Source organism: Mustela nivalis (genome assembly GCF_964662115.1).
Source record: "Mustela nivalis genome assembly, chromosome: 2".
Classification (NCBI taxonomy): Eukaryota; Metazoa; Chordata; class Mammalia; order Carnivora; family Mustelidae; genus Mustela; species Mustela nivalis.
In genome coordinates this window covers 185,383,625-185,397,421 of record NC_139021.1, presented here as the reverse complement: position 1 = coordinate 185,397,421, position 13,797 = coordinate 185,383,625, and the positions used below count along the sequence as shown (strand labels likewise).

The 13,797-nt window shown below is 60.2% G+C and overlaps 1 protein-coding gene across 1 annotated transcript in view; it reads left to right on the top strand.

Moving 5' to 3' along the window:
* Positions 1–13,797, top strand: part of TCERG1L (transcription elongation regulator 1 like) — a 175,160-nt gene that overhangs the window by 145,843 nt on the left and 15,520 nt on the right. The window contains exon 9 of the mRNA XM_082717821.1: positions 12,497–12,632. Coding sequence (XP_082573947.1) covers positions 12,497–12,632 — 136 coding nt within the window. The remainder of the gene's footprint in view (positions 1–12,496; positions 12,633–13,797) is intronic.

Genomic DNA, 13,797 nt, shown 5'->3' with positions numbered 1-13,797 from the left:
AAAAAAACCTTATTTATTTATTTGAGACAGAGAGTGAGCACAAGCAGGGGGAGCAGCAGGCAGAGGGAGAGGGAGAAGCAGACTCCCCACTGGGCAGGGAGCCTGATGCGGGGCTCGATCCCAGGACCCTGAGATCATCACCTGAGCTGAAGTCAGACGCTTCGCTGACGGAGCCCGCAGGACCCCCTTAAACAAGATACGTTGGGCGGGTTTTCCCCAGGAAGTAGAAGAAGAACCCACCAAGAGGGGCTGGAGATGTGTCCTCTCTCCCTGCAGCACCCCAGGCTCCGGGGCCAGGACAGGCCAAGGGAAAGTAGGTGCCTGTCCTACCCAGGCCCCTGGGGCATGGTCTCCTGCGCTGGCGGGGACCCGGGACTGAACTGTCCCTGGAAATGCTCTTTGACTCGAGAAGACAGTTTCAATTTCCACCTCGTCTTCAAGCGTCTGACTTAAGAGTTGTCCCTTTTAAATGGAATCCGGGGCATTTCCTCGCCTAGACCCATCTCCATCTCACAGACCGTGGCTGAGAAGGGCGGCGGCTGCTGCTGGTCCCGCAGGACTGAGCCACTGATCGTCTGAAACCAGCTAACGGGCAGTTCCAGTCCAGATTTCGGAAATCCCTGGGGCTGTTGGAGTGAGACACATTCTCGGAGTTGCCAGATGCCGGGCGGGCGAGCCCGAGGGCGCGTGAGGGGACCAGCGCCGGGTGTCCTGCACGAGGACACTCGCCGGCGAACACCACCTGCTTCCTTCCCAGAACGTGGCCCTCCTTGTGCAGCCTCCCCTCTGGTCACATCCGCCTTACCTGCGGCGCGGTGACGGCCCACGTTCGCATGGTGTCACTGTGGGCACGGGGAGACGCGGCCGAGTGCTGGGCGCCCTCTGCGGTGACCCGCCTCCCTCTGCGTGAGCTGGTTAGCGAGCGTCTTGGCTCCTCGGTCAGCCCTTGGAGCACAGATGTGTGAACACCGAGGCAGCTTTTTCTCTTGTCGCCATGAGAAAGCACGTGTTTGCCGCGGGCTTGGGAAAATGAGCTGGTTAGCGAGCCGACGTTGGATGTGACTGTCGCAGGAGCGCTCAGCTGGGGACATGGGGAGGGGCAGCGGGAGCCGTGGCCGCGGTGGTGGTGCTCCGGGACATGGAGCACGTCCCGTCCTGAAGATGCTGGTGTGCGACGTGGGGCGAGTGTCGGGACAGGGTGAAGCCGAAGACAAGGGTTGTGTGCGGGGAAGAGCAGGGGGCTCGACTCAGAGGGCCTGGAGCGGTGATTCCTGGTGAAGTCGAGAGGTCAGAGTGTGGGGGTCCCCCCGGGCCGCCACGGGAGAAGGCCCAACACCGTGAGAATGACCGACGTCCCACACTCAACTCACAGTGTCACAGCACACCGGTTTACAGGTTTTCAGTGTGACAACGTCCAGAACAGACTACGGGCAGCGTGTCCACCTCCTCGGGCACCTTCGGCTCAGCCACTGCCTCCCGCCAGCCCCGCACATGCCTGGTCCCGCCGCCCCATTCTGACTATTTTGGAACAAACCCCAGATCTCCTGTAAACCCCACGTGTGCATGTTTCAGGGTGCATGAACAACAGAAGATTTTTAAAAGATCGTCATTATCCCTCCTGAGAACAAGCAGCAAACAGTGGTTCCCGGACACGAGCTGGTCGCCCCCGACGCCCCCGACGCCCCCGACGCCCCCGACGCCCCCGACGCCCCCGTTCCCTCCGTTGTTTGAGCTTCTCTTGTGACTCTGTTTTCCGACCCGAATCGCCCTCAGCTCTGTGCTCCGCAGCCTCCTGGTCTCCTTCCGCAGTCTGCTGCCTGCACTCCTCTCCTGGCCCAGCCTCGTTTTCTTCATTGGCTTTGAAAGAAATCGGCGTCTTCCCCTCACGGAAGCCTCCCTCCCCCGTCGTGTGTCTGCGCCCCCGGCCCCCGCGAGCTCCTAGCCCTGCAGCTTCTGTGCCCTCAACGCCCACCCGGGTTTGGTCGGCGCTGCACGAGAGACCCTCGCAGCAGCCCCGAGTGCCTTCTGCCGGGCGGCCCCGCGGCTCGGGTCACCTGCCTTCCTGGGATGTGCGCAGGTGACTGGCGTGGGACCGGCATTTCCTGCAGGACTGGTACGTACCAGCAGGTGCGTTCTCCCGTGTCATTGGCACCCGTGAGCTTGAGCACTTTACAGAGCACAACGTTCTCCTCAACTCTTTGGTTCCCCGGAGTTGGAGCTCAGGTGGAAAACACGGGGCGCAGGCTTGATTCCCTCCCTTCAAAACTCACTTTCCCGACATCGTGTGGGTTTGCCGGCAGCTCCCACGGGGGCTGGACGCGCGGTGAATTCCCAGAGGGAAGCGGCGTTGGTGGCAGGGTCTGCTTCAGTCACGGCGTCTGTCCTGCAGGAGTCGGAGTGTGTGTCCCTGTCGTGGGGACTCGGACTGCCCCGGGTCTGACAGGCTCTTCACGACGTGGCTGAACATCTGTTTCCTACGAGGAGACGCCTCCTGAGCTCCACAATACCTGTGTCCTTCCACGCGTGCGCCTCATCGCCGGCCTCTCGGGGTCCACGGGGGGCTCTGTCTTTCTGCCTCCTCGGCTTCCACATCCTTTTTGTCTCTTTCTCAGGTTCTTTTGGTTTCTCCTCTCCTTCTTAGCTGTTTCCCCTCCAGGCGGCATCGGTGGTGTTTATTCTGCTCACATCTGGGCGCCTTCCGGTGCGTCCTTCAGTTCTCAAACTTTTCTCCCTTTCGTTTCTGATTTCTTGCATCATTCAGATGCTTTTTAGATGTTCACTTGGTCCAACATCCCCTTCCCCCCTGAGTTGTCTGTCATGATACACGCCGTGGTTTTAGAGCTTCTGTTGTGTCCTTTGAAACATTGTGTCCTCCCGAGCAGCGGGGTGGTGTTTCCGTCGGAGTCCCGGCTGCCCGTGGCCCGCGTCCCAGCTGCCCGTGGCCCGCGTCCCGGCTGCCCGTGGTCTTCCCCTGCTGTGGGTCCTTTGCTCCGCGCATCACTGTTCTCCGGCTCATTGGTATGGGATCGGACAACGACCTTTTCCTGCAGGTCAAGCTGAGATGAGCTGGTGACGGGAAGGCGGCTGGAGACGGCGTTCCTGGTCATGAGGCTCTGGAACTCCCTCTCTTTGTCGCAAAGCGGGGATGTGCCCTGCGTTTGGCGCCTGTCTGCGCTGCCCCTCACCCTCACCCCTGCCTGTCCTTCCCTTTCTGGGGCGTGTCTGTGTGATCCCATAGGCTCACACCAGTTCCTCTTGGCATTTTTGTCTGAGTTTTGTCCTGGAGGGACCCTTAGTTACCAGGCCCGGCCACCTCTCCCTTCCAAGCTCTGGGCCACATTGGCTCCCCTGAGTTTGGAGCCCAGAAGACCCCTCCAGCGTCAGCAGCACCCCCCCCCCCGCCCCCCATCAGCCTGCTCCAAGGCCACGGCCTGAGGCTGCCTCTCAACCTGGGGCATCTCAGACTCGCTGGGCCCAAAGGTCTTGGGATGTGCCTCCTGGGGGGGACGACCCCCGAGGGCTCGTGGGTGCCTGGGCTCTGGCTGTGCCTGATGGTGTGAATTCCTGGGGATGCGTCACCCCCTAGCTTGTGAAGACGCTGCCTGTGGGTTCCCTTCTGTTATCCTAATAGCCCAGCTGGTCTGCTTCAGTGTGAAAATTGGGGGAGACTAACAACTTCCCTCTGCTTTCTGTGTCAGGAGGTTGGTTTTGTTTCAGATCCTCGAAAGCCTGAGAGGCCTGGGCCCCGAGTGCACGTGACGGGACTGACACTTGCCCTCCAGCCTTTCCCCGTGTTTTGTTGATGCTGTTGCAACGCGAGTGACCCAGCAGCCTCTGTGAGACACACCCACGTCCCCCGAGCTGAGGTTATGCCCTGGGTGTCTCCTCAAGCCTGTGTGTGCTCAGGACGGGGGTGGGGGCGCCCGGCGAACCAAAGGAAGCCCCCCCATCTCGACAAACAGGGAGACCCCAATGCCGTGGGACCAGGCCTGGGTCCCTTGTGCTGGAACGCGTCCTGGACTCTGAGACCACGTGTGCTCCCCATGAGGAGACGGCACAGGGTCCCCCACCATGCTCGAGGGCCCCCACCTGCTGGGAAATCCTTTCGACTTCACGAAGACGAGCCCTGCCGACAGGACAGCCTGGCACCCATGAGCTGTGTCATAAGGAGGTCCACGGGTCAGCCCTGCCCTCGGACAATGAAACTGACCTGTGCTGGAGACCAGAGCGTCTGAGCTCAGGGTCACCCAGGGGGAGGCCATCGGCCACTAACAACAAACGCCCGCCAGCTGGTGGAACGGGCGGAGCACGGAAGGAACCATGGCCTTTGGACGCAGGGTGGCCCTTGAGCTGACAAATAAAGGTGCAGCCAGAACGGCCTTCAGACCTTCCGACGGCGCTCGTCGGCACAGCCATCAGGGTGGTGGAGGTCCTGGGCCCTGGGGTGTAACCGACACGCTACAACTGTGAGCACAGAAAGGGCTGGACGACTGTGGTCGCAGCACCGTGGAGACGTCTGCCGGGCTCTGCACAGCGGGGCCTTCAGGGACCCCAGGCCCTTTCTGGGAAGGTATCACCAGGACCAGAAGGTGGGGTCAGGCCAAGCTCCAGAAGTGAAAGCTGGGCGGGCAGGCGGGCAGAGCTTTGCCAGGCGGCCAGCGGTCCATGAGTCCACAGGGGAGAAGTGAGGTCTCGGGATGGGCACCCCAGGCTGGAGCCCAGATCCTCCTTGTCCAGGCAGTCCTGGGTCCCTGGCTGTCCTAGAGTCTTCCCTTTGCACGCAGGCAGCGGCTGCTACAGCCCATGCTCCCGTGCCCCTTGCTCCTTCCCGGATCCAGGATCTTGCCCAGGGCTGTGTTCCCTCCTAGGGAGGCATCCTGTTCGATGCCACCATCGACATTGAATCCCCACCAGGCCCCTGCACCCCAACCCTACCGAGGAACCCAGAACCCACCCTGAGTGATGTGCCAGTCTCCAACAGTGGCCAAAGGCAGCTCCAACAGAGCAGTGTCAGGGCTAATACCTACAGAATGCAGATCTTCCAAAGGTTGCCTTGTCTGAAGGCCATTTGTCTCAACCACATGACAGAATGTCTGAGGCCCCACAAGGCAGACATTCACAGAGACTTTGATTCCTGCAGAATTTCATACTGTGTCTAACACTGGACTTACAGGATGGCAGTATTTTGTTGATAAATTCCCAGCTTTCTTTGCCAGGAGAAAGAGCAAGTTCTTCCCATCCATTAAATCAAATAAAAGGCGAGACATCACCCAGCCAAACAAAGGGCTGGATCTCGGTGTTGGAAGGTTTAGTGTGGATGGTCAGAGGCTGCAAGAGACAATGAGAGTGAAGAATCATCATCACCCTCATCACATTACCAACATCATCACCATTGTCATCACCAGAATTGTAATCATCATCACCATCATCATCACCAGTACCATCAATACCACCATCATCAACACCATCATCAACACCATCATCATCACTAGCACCAGCATCATCACCATCATCACCACCACCATCACCACCATCACCATCACCATCGTCAACACCATCATCACCACCACCACCATCACCAGCACCATCACCAGCACCTTCATCATCACCACCACCATCACCATCATCATCACCTTCACCAGCACCAGTACCATCACCATCACCACCATCATCATCGCCATTATCACCACCATCACCATCATCACTATTGTGTTATCACCATCATCACCACGACCAGCAGCACTATCACCACCAGTACTATTTACAGACCAGCCATTGTGCTAAGTACTTCACATGCATCGTCTCAGTTTTCCCATCTATAAAATGAGGATGATAACCATGGCTGCCCTACAGGGCTGTGATAAGATCGCATGAGGGCAGGTAGGCAAAGTGGGAGGACAGGGTTTTATACACAGAATGTCAGCAAATAGCAGGTGCTCATATGACTTCATTTAATTATTATAAAACATCTTAAGTGGCAAGTGTTATAATTTAAATTTTACAAGTGAAAAAATCAGTGAAATGAGATTTTCCTGAAAATACAGTACATGTGTGTGAAAGTCCAAGTTCAAAGATAAGTCTATTGATATCAAACAGTTCACGCCCGGCACTCTGCCTCTGCCGTCATCCCTACAACGTAGCTCCCCGCTCTTCCCTCCCCCTGCCTCCCGTTCTTCTCTCCTTCCTCACCCTCCTCCTCCTCTTCCTTCTTCTTCCGATTATGAGGATGGGGTTATGGAGCCAGAAGAGGCTAATGGAAATCCAGATGACAGTTACGTGAGCCCTGAAGGCGTTCCAGGTACGCTTGGGTCCCGAAGGGTCGCTCTTAGCAACCTTTCGGGACACAGCAGTAGATACCGAACCACCGCACCTCCACACAACAGCCGTGTTCCAGGAGTTCCTTCGACAGCTCTTGCAAGAACAGCCACGCCTTCGGCAGGATCACAAGAACATGTTCACTACAGCCAGACAGACTCCGGAGGAATAGCTCGGAAGGGCACGGCTCTGCGGCTGTAAGAAAGACGTCTAAGCACCGTGACGTCTCTTCAGAAGGTGGGACCTGGAGCTCCACTGTGTCTAATGTGTCTCTGAAGAAGCCGCAAGGAAGAGACTCAACCCCAAAATCTAAGTCAGTAGCGTAGTCACTGCCCTTTGAGTGCCAAGCGCGGCACCTCGTGCCAGAGAAGAGCAGGTGCACAGGCCAGGGGCCGCCTGCGGGGACGCGCCGGGCGGTCGTGTAGGCGGCCCCGGAAGTGAGCGCGACCAAAGCGTCGTGTGTCCGGCCCTCCCGCTGCAGGAACCCCGCACTCTGGGCGCAGAGGGGAAAGCAGCGCAGTCACACAGAGTGGGCCGTGTCCCGCCGGGGCAGTGGCCGGGTGACCAGCGGAGCCAAGCCAGCTGCGAGTGGACAAGGGGCAGGACGAGCAGGTGTGAAGAGGAAGCGTCACGGGGAAGGGAAGCGTCATGGGGAAGGTGCGGAGGTGAGGGAGCGTGAAGACGGGGCCGGCGGACCAGGCTGGTGGGATGAGGAGCCGAGGAAAGTGTGGCTCGTCCTCCAGCATGGTCTGGCGGGGCTGCAGCGAGAAGAAATTGGGGAAGGTTGGCAGCCGGGGGCCACCAGCACAGGGATGTGGCCTGGACTGCGGGGCGTGCTGCCCTGTGGTGATGCCTTCGAGAGGCTCTCGGAAGACCCCAGCGTCGGCTGTGGGCAACCTGAGACGTGTCCTCGAGACAGACTTCTCTGCACAAACCGGTGTGGATGTTCTAGAAAAAAGCCCGTGACCCAGGGGTTCGGTCAGTCTGGGGAGCGTGAGGCTGGTGCAGTGCTTCCTGTATTGGGCTGGACGTGTCGTCCCCACGGTGCACACCCAGGAAGCCTCAGGCTCCTCACTTCCAGCCCATTGCTTCTCGCGGTGACGAGACCAGGATGGTCCCTGAGGCTGTGGGAATTGCTTGCTGGTGACGATGGCCCTGGCTGTGGGCTTGCGTGGCTTCGCCCCACTCCGATGCTGGAGCCCCGGCCCCGGAACCTCAGCCTGGGGCTTAATTTGGAAATTGGGATGTCGCAGATGTGCCGAGTTAGGATGAGGTCATTAGGTCATAAGCCAGTGACTGGTGGCCCTGTGGCAGGGGACGTGTGGGCACAGATGCACACATGGTTGCTGTGGGAAGTTGAGGACGGAGACCCGGATGACGCCTCCATGGACCGAGGGACACCAGAGACACCTGCGTGACCACCACGCCAGGAAGGCGGCGGACAGACCCTCCCTCTCCACCTCTGACAGCCACACACTGGTGATCCTGGCCGAGCGCTGCAGGTTGGAGGGGGGACGTCTGCTGGGATCGAACTGGGGGGGTCAGGAGCCACATGGCCTGCCCTGGTCACAGGGTTACACAGCGGGCCCACAGCACAGCTGTCGATGGAACTGGAGGAAACCCAATAGTGCCTGCCCTGTGAGAACAGTTCCCGGGCGTCCCCCAGCTCGGCTCGGACTGTAAGCACCCAGAGTTCATGCAGACCCCACTAACAGGTAATGCAGACCCCGCAGGGAAAGTAGCGTGACCAAACAAGTGTGTCCACATCAGACACCGGCAGAAAGTGGGATCCCCAGCCCATCCCCCCTCTGTCTGACTTGGCTACGAATATGAGGGTCTCCTAACCTCCCTGGAGGCTTGGTGATTTGTGGCAATGACTCCCAGAACCCCGGAGAGCACTGTACGTAAGGTTATGGTTTTATCATAGAGGGCACAGCCAAACGGAAGAGAAGGGGAGGGTGAGTTCTGGAAGGGTCCCGAGGGCCCGGGCCTCTGTCCACATAGAGTTGGGTGCCCCTCCCTCCTGGGGCATCAGGCAGCCCCCCAGCCCCACTGTTGGAGTTTCTATCAGTGCCAGGACGTAGGCAGGAAGGACCGAATGATCGGCCCTGTGACCAGACTCCAGCTCCGCGCTCCCTCCCTTCCTGCGGGCTTCAGCCCTCTGAGCTCTGGTGGTTTTCCAGTGGGCCAGGCGCTCCCTGGCCCAGGGCTCAGGAAATTCACACGGAAGCAGGGACAGAGGCCAGACAGTCTTGGTTACTCCACGGCCCACCCTTGCCAGCACACCGCCTGGCTAGCCGGCCCTCGCGCGGCAGAGTGTGACCCTGAGTGGTCTCTGGTCTCTGGTTACAGGCAATGGTGGTACAGCAGAAATGCAGGGGAGCGGATGGGAGGGCAGGGAGGACGGAGAGGTGGTCTAAGCAAACCCCCCTTGAGGAGGGCACTGCAGGCCGGCCATCGGCAGGGACCCCTGGTGGTGGCCGCGGCATGTGCAGATCCGGTCCTGTGGGAGGCTGGCCAGGGTTGCCAGGACACCTCTGCTTCTGGCCCTGAGGTCACCCTGCCTGTCGCCAGCCTAAGGGAGGGCGGTGTCCCCTGCCAAGTGGGGCTGGGGGGCCAGAGGCCACTGCTTTTGGCTGTTCCTGCCGAACGATTTCAGAGCAAGTTGGAGGGAGACGCAGGAGGCCTGGTTAGCGATTTCTAGGAACGGCAACGCTGGGAGGCAGAGCTAGTGAGTCGGTGGCGGAGCGGAGACTAAATGTTTCCGCAGGACGGAATGAGCAGGAGCCCGTCTGCGTCCCAGGACGGCGGTCCTGGAGGCATTTCAAGATCGTCTCATCCAAACCACGTTTTTCACCAAAACCAGGTCCACACAGCTTCCATAGTTTGCCTAAGATTTCGCAACACGCTGTCCCCGGGGGGCTCAGCCGCACACTCAGGGCCACATAGCCACGTGCAGTTTCTTCTCTGGACACCCAGGGTTCCTTCACACGAGATGGAATCACTCATCACAGCCTGAGTCAGCCCTTATCTCTTCCGTCTGTGCTCCGCCTCGGAGCAGTGGTTACCGAGAACGGCTTCCATTTCTGTGTGGACTCTCAGCTGATGGTGTTCGGCGAGCGGGGGGAGGGAGAAGGGAAGGGAAGAGGCGGAGAGGGAAGGAGTGGGGAGGAGGCCAGGATGACCGGTGGGGGGAGGGGAAGAGGGCGGAGCAGGGAGGGACGGGACGGGGGTGGGGGGAGGCCCCAGAGGCCCCGAGAAACACGCCCCCCGTGCGCACCTGTCGGAGAGCCGTGCGGTGCTGGCACCTCTCCGTCTCTCCCTCCTCTCCACGGGAAGACTCAGGAGCTGGGAAGAGGCGTGTCTGCGCGTCTGCGAGGTGACCCGTGGGGGCTGGCGGATGTGCCAAGTCCTGCGCCCCATTCCCTCCGCCTCTAGATAAACTAATTAGCATTTGTTGCCCGAAAATGGAAACGAGCAGCCAGATGTGCCTAGAATCCAGTCGCACTGCGTGTGAATCTAGTGACTTTTCCCAGATCACCTGCTGCCCCGTGCTCGACCTCGCACGCCATGCGCCCCTGCCCACGGGCCATCCGCGGCTCGGCGGGACGAGCTCAGCAGCGGTCACAGGGCGGAGGCGAGGGGCCGAGTGGGGGAGAACAGCCCCTCCGCGCCAGGTGGGGGAGCAGCCACCATAGTGTCTCCCGAGGATGGGACACGGGAGCCAGGCAGCATGCTGTCCCCAGGATAAAGGGAGCCCAGCACCGTGGCCCAGACTTGGGAACCCTTGCTCCGGGGGAAAGGCTAGACGTGACCAAGCCCTTTTCAACTTACCCATTTGGCCCCAAAGATCTCCCCAAGCAGGTGCCAGCCTGGCGAGGCATCCAACTGTTTCCAGGTGAGAGGCCTTCCCCCCACCGAGCCGGCGAGGCAGGTGGGTACTGCGGCCATGCCCTTGAGGACACGGCCTCTCCTCCTTGTACTTGGGCATGGAGCTAGCTTTATTCCAAGCATTAGAATTTGCTTTTTGTTAAATGTACCAAACTCATTCAGCCATGAGAATATTAAAAGTATATTTAGCAAGTTTGCATTTACTTCTGACCGATTCTAACTGGACTGAGAGCTTGCCGTTCTGGAAGGCGTCCAGCGGCTCTGAACAAGACGCCGTGTGGAACGAACTCTAATACGTGATCATCGCTGAGCTCGGAACTCCTGTGAATCCTATTTCAAGTCTCAACAATACGGGTCTTATTTCCACACTTCTATTTTTATCTAATGAAAATTTATTACAAAGAAATCCTAATTACACCCTCTGGAAAAGGACACAATTGCAAACCCACTGGTGATTTTCTTTTTTTGAAAATTCGCATAATCACGTAGGAAGCCAAGAATGCGCGTTTTCCTGAAATAGTTGGTCTGGAAATAAGATTCCGATGTTTTCGTTGTTTTTTGTCTCTGGACATTTGGCACTGGGGGGGGGGGGGTTCATCCACACTCCACGCCTGGTGAGTGCTCGAGGACCTTGCACGGTCTCAGCACACCCTGAAGTGCCCACGGGCGGATTCCCACAGGGTCCTGGATGGACAGTGATGGCGAGAGGGGGCAAGAGGCAGGGAACAGCGTGGTCAAGGGACAGTATTACCTGGGACGGGCCTTGACCTTGGACGGGTCTGCCTCCTCCACCCCCCACACACGGATTGCGTGGACTGGCTGGATAATTGTGGCTGTCTGTGCGGGGCATCACAGGGCATTCAGCCGCATCTCTGGTCTCTGCCTCTCCATGTCCCGGTAGCCACCAGATGTCCCCCGGGATTACAGTCACCCCAAGCAAGGGCACTGTTCTCTCCCTAGGTCAGGAAGCCTGATGTGTGTGGCCTGAGTGCCTCCTGCCCCCTGATTCCCGGGGTGAAGATTTGCAGAGAAGTGGGGACGTGCCATCCCCTTTGATGCGTGTCCTCTGCTCTTCCTACACCCCAAGAGCATGGGGCGCTGGCGGGCGTGCAGGGGCCACACCTCCCGGTGCCTGGCAGGTGTCTCAGCAGCCTCGCCTGACCACAGGCCTGCCAGAGAGGAAACGGTCTCTAAGACTGTCAGTCTAGGGACAGACTAGATTTGCGCCCCCCTTGTTGCTGGGGTCACTGGCCGTGGGACCTGGTTATGGGGACATGCGGGGCAGGGCTGGGCAGGGAGGAGACTGTGCAGAGGGTCCGTGGGGTCAGAGCAAAGGCTCACCAGGCCAGTGTAGGTAGACTCTGCGGCTCAGGCTGAGCACAGGCCGTAACAAGGGGACCCAAGCGGCGGCGGGACCAGCCGCTCCCACGCGGGCCAGGTCAGGAGGAGGAGGGCGTCACGGAGTACCTGTGTCGGCAGGGTCGGGGCGTTCGCCAGCAGCAGACAGGGAGATGTTTTGGGAGGAGGTCCCCAGTGCCACAGGGATGAGGTGCAGAACAGAGAGAGAGCTACGGGACGGGCAGCAGAGAACAGAAGGCAGGATGCAGAGCTGGTGCTTGGTAAGGCCGCACTCATCCTTCCCCGCCAGCGGTCAGCCTGCTGCCCGCCGGCCCCCGCTCCTGCCTGCTCTCCGTGCTGCCCCACTGTGGCTGGGCCGTGGCCACGGCTGTCCCCGGGCCAAGGGAGGAACAGTCCAGCGGTCCAGCTCTGCACCTTTCCCCAGGCAGACGGCCTGGGCGGGGTCCTGGTCCCTGCTGCTGTCTCTGACCTCCCCGGCTGGGTTCTGCTCCAGGAGAGCGTTTCGTACCCAGAGGGTCGACGACATAATCTGTGATTGTCTTTCTGCGTCTGTCCAAAACGAAGGCCTCCCCGAAACAAAGAATAGCAGGAGCAGAGCTGGACGTGAGCTCCAGTGATTTTCTCCGACGGAGAGCCTCACCCCTTCCTGTCCTGGACGCCAGGTCCAGGCAGTGAAACGCGACTCCGGGCTGTCTTCCTGGTGGCCCCGCTTGGCCCTCGCACGCCCCTGCCGTGACCTTGGCTCCCTGCTGGTGCCTGTGTCGGGGGTTATGGCTGCGCCCCAAGTGCAAAAATGCCGTCTGCGTCCAAGAGCAAAAGCTGCCCCCTCTGCGGCTGCCGGCCCCTGGCTGTCCGTGGTTCTTGGGTGTCCCTGGGAGCTGCAGACTGGCCCCCAGGGCACGCTTACCTCTCTGTGTCTTGTGCCCTAAAGGACAGAAGGCCATGGGAGTCCTGGGCCGGAGGAGGCAGAAGGACAGGACAAGGGTGCCGGGACGCCGCCGCCCCAGATCCTCCTGCCGCTGGAGGAGCGGGTGACCCACTTCCGAGACATGCTGCTGGAGCGAGGGGTAAGGACCGTGAGCAGATGACGGCTGTCCCCGAAGCCAGTCACTCAGTAACACTCCCCGGGTTCATGGAGTCGGGCTGAGTGGCGTTCACTCATTTGAGGCCCTGCTCCTTGCCCTGCCGGGCGGTCACCCCAGGGGCACACGTGGGAGGGGCAGGCGGGAGGGGGCGTCAGCGGACTGCGTGCAGAAATGCTCTGTGGCGAGGAGCTTCCTGCTGGAGCCCGGCAGCTCTCAGGGTCCACACCTCGCAGAGGGGCGTCCCCGGGCCTCGCCCTCCTCCGGCGACGGCCTCCACACCTGGGGACCGGGGCGACTCGTTAATGGAATCAGGCTGTCATGATCAGAGTTGACGTCTGCATCTCAGTTCAAATTTTGGGGAAGAACATTTTAGGATCAAATCCCCTCCAGTGACGTTTCTTTCCAGCTTTGGCTTTTGGGTATAGACGGGTCTGCTCTAACAACCCAGCTGGATTTCTCCGCAAAATGAGGCTGAACGCAGGGGCCGTAGGGGGAGCCCGTGTGCGGCAGCGATGATCGCGGACACGGCAGTGGCCTTGGGAACACGAGCAAATCCCCTCCGTGGTGAGCAGCCCCCACAGACTGCCTCTGGGCGGGCCGATCCCAGCAGCAGGCGCCATGGGCGCCGAGGCCAGAGGTCAGGACAGCCGCACGCCCCCCAGAGCCGGGGGTCGAGCAGGGATCCCCGGAGTCGGGCTGGCGGGAGGCCCTGAGGGTGCACGGAGACGGGATGGCCTCAGCTCTGGAGTATCACCAGTAGGACGGAGGCCGTCCCGCCACGGGGGAGCTCTCCTCCGGTGCCCGCAGTGTTAATATGCACGTCACTCCAGCTTGTTACTCAAAAATGAAATCCAGTCCTCGGCCATGAGGGACGGGAAGGAACTCAGAACCGCGAGGCAGCGAGTGAACCTAGATGAGCGTCGGTGTCAGGTGAGGCGGAGGTCCGGGAGGAACCCAGGCGGGACGGTCTGTATGCCCGACGACATGTTCACGGCCCCGGGCCAGGGCTGACCCACGTCGCGGGTTCCGTGGGCGCTGGTCTGCGGAGCACCTGCCGTCGCCTCTTCCTGTTGCCACGCTCACGGTGACCCGGCAGCATAGGGCAGGTCTGTGGCCTTCCCCTTGAGAAGCAATACGGCGTCTCGTC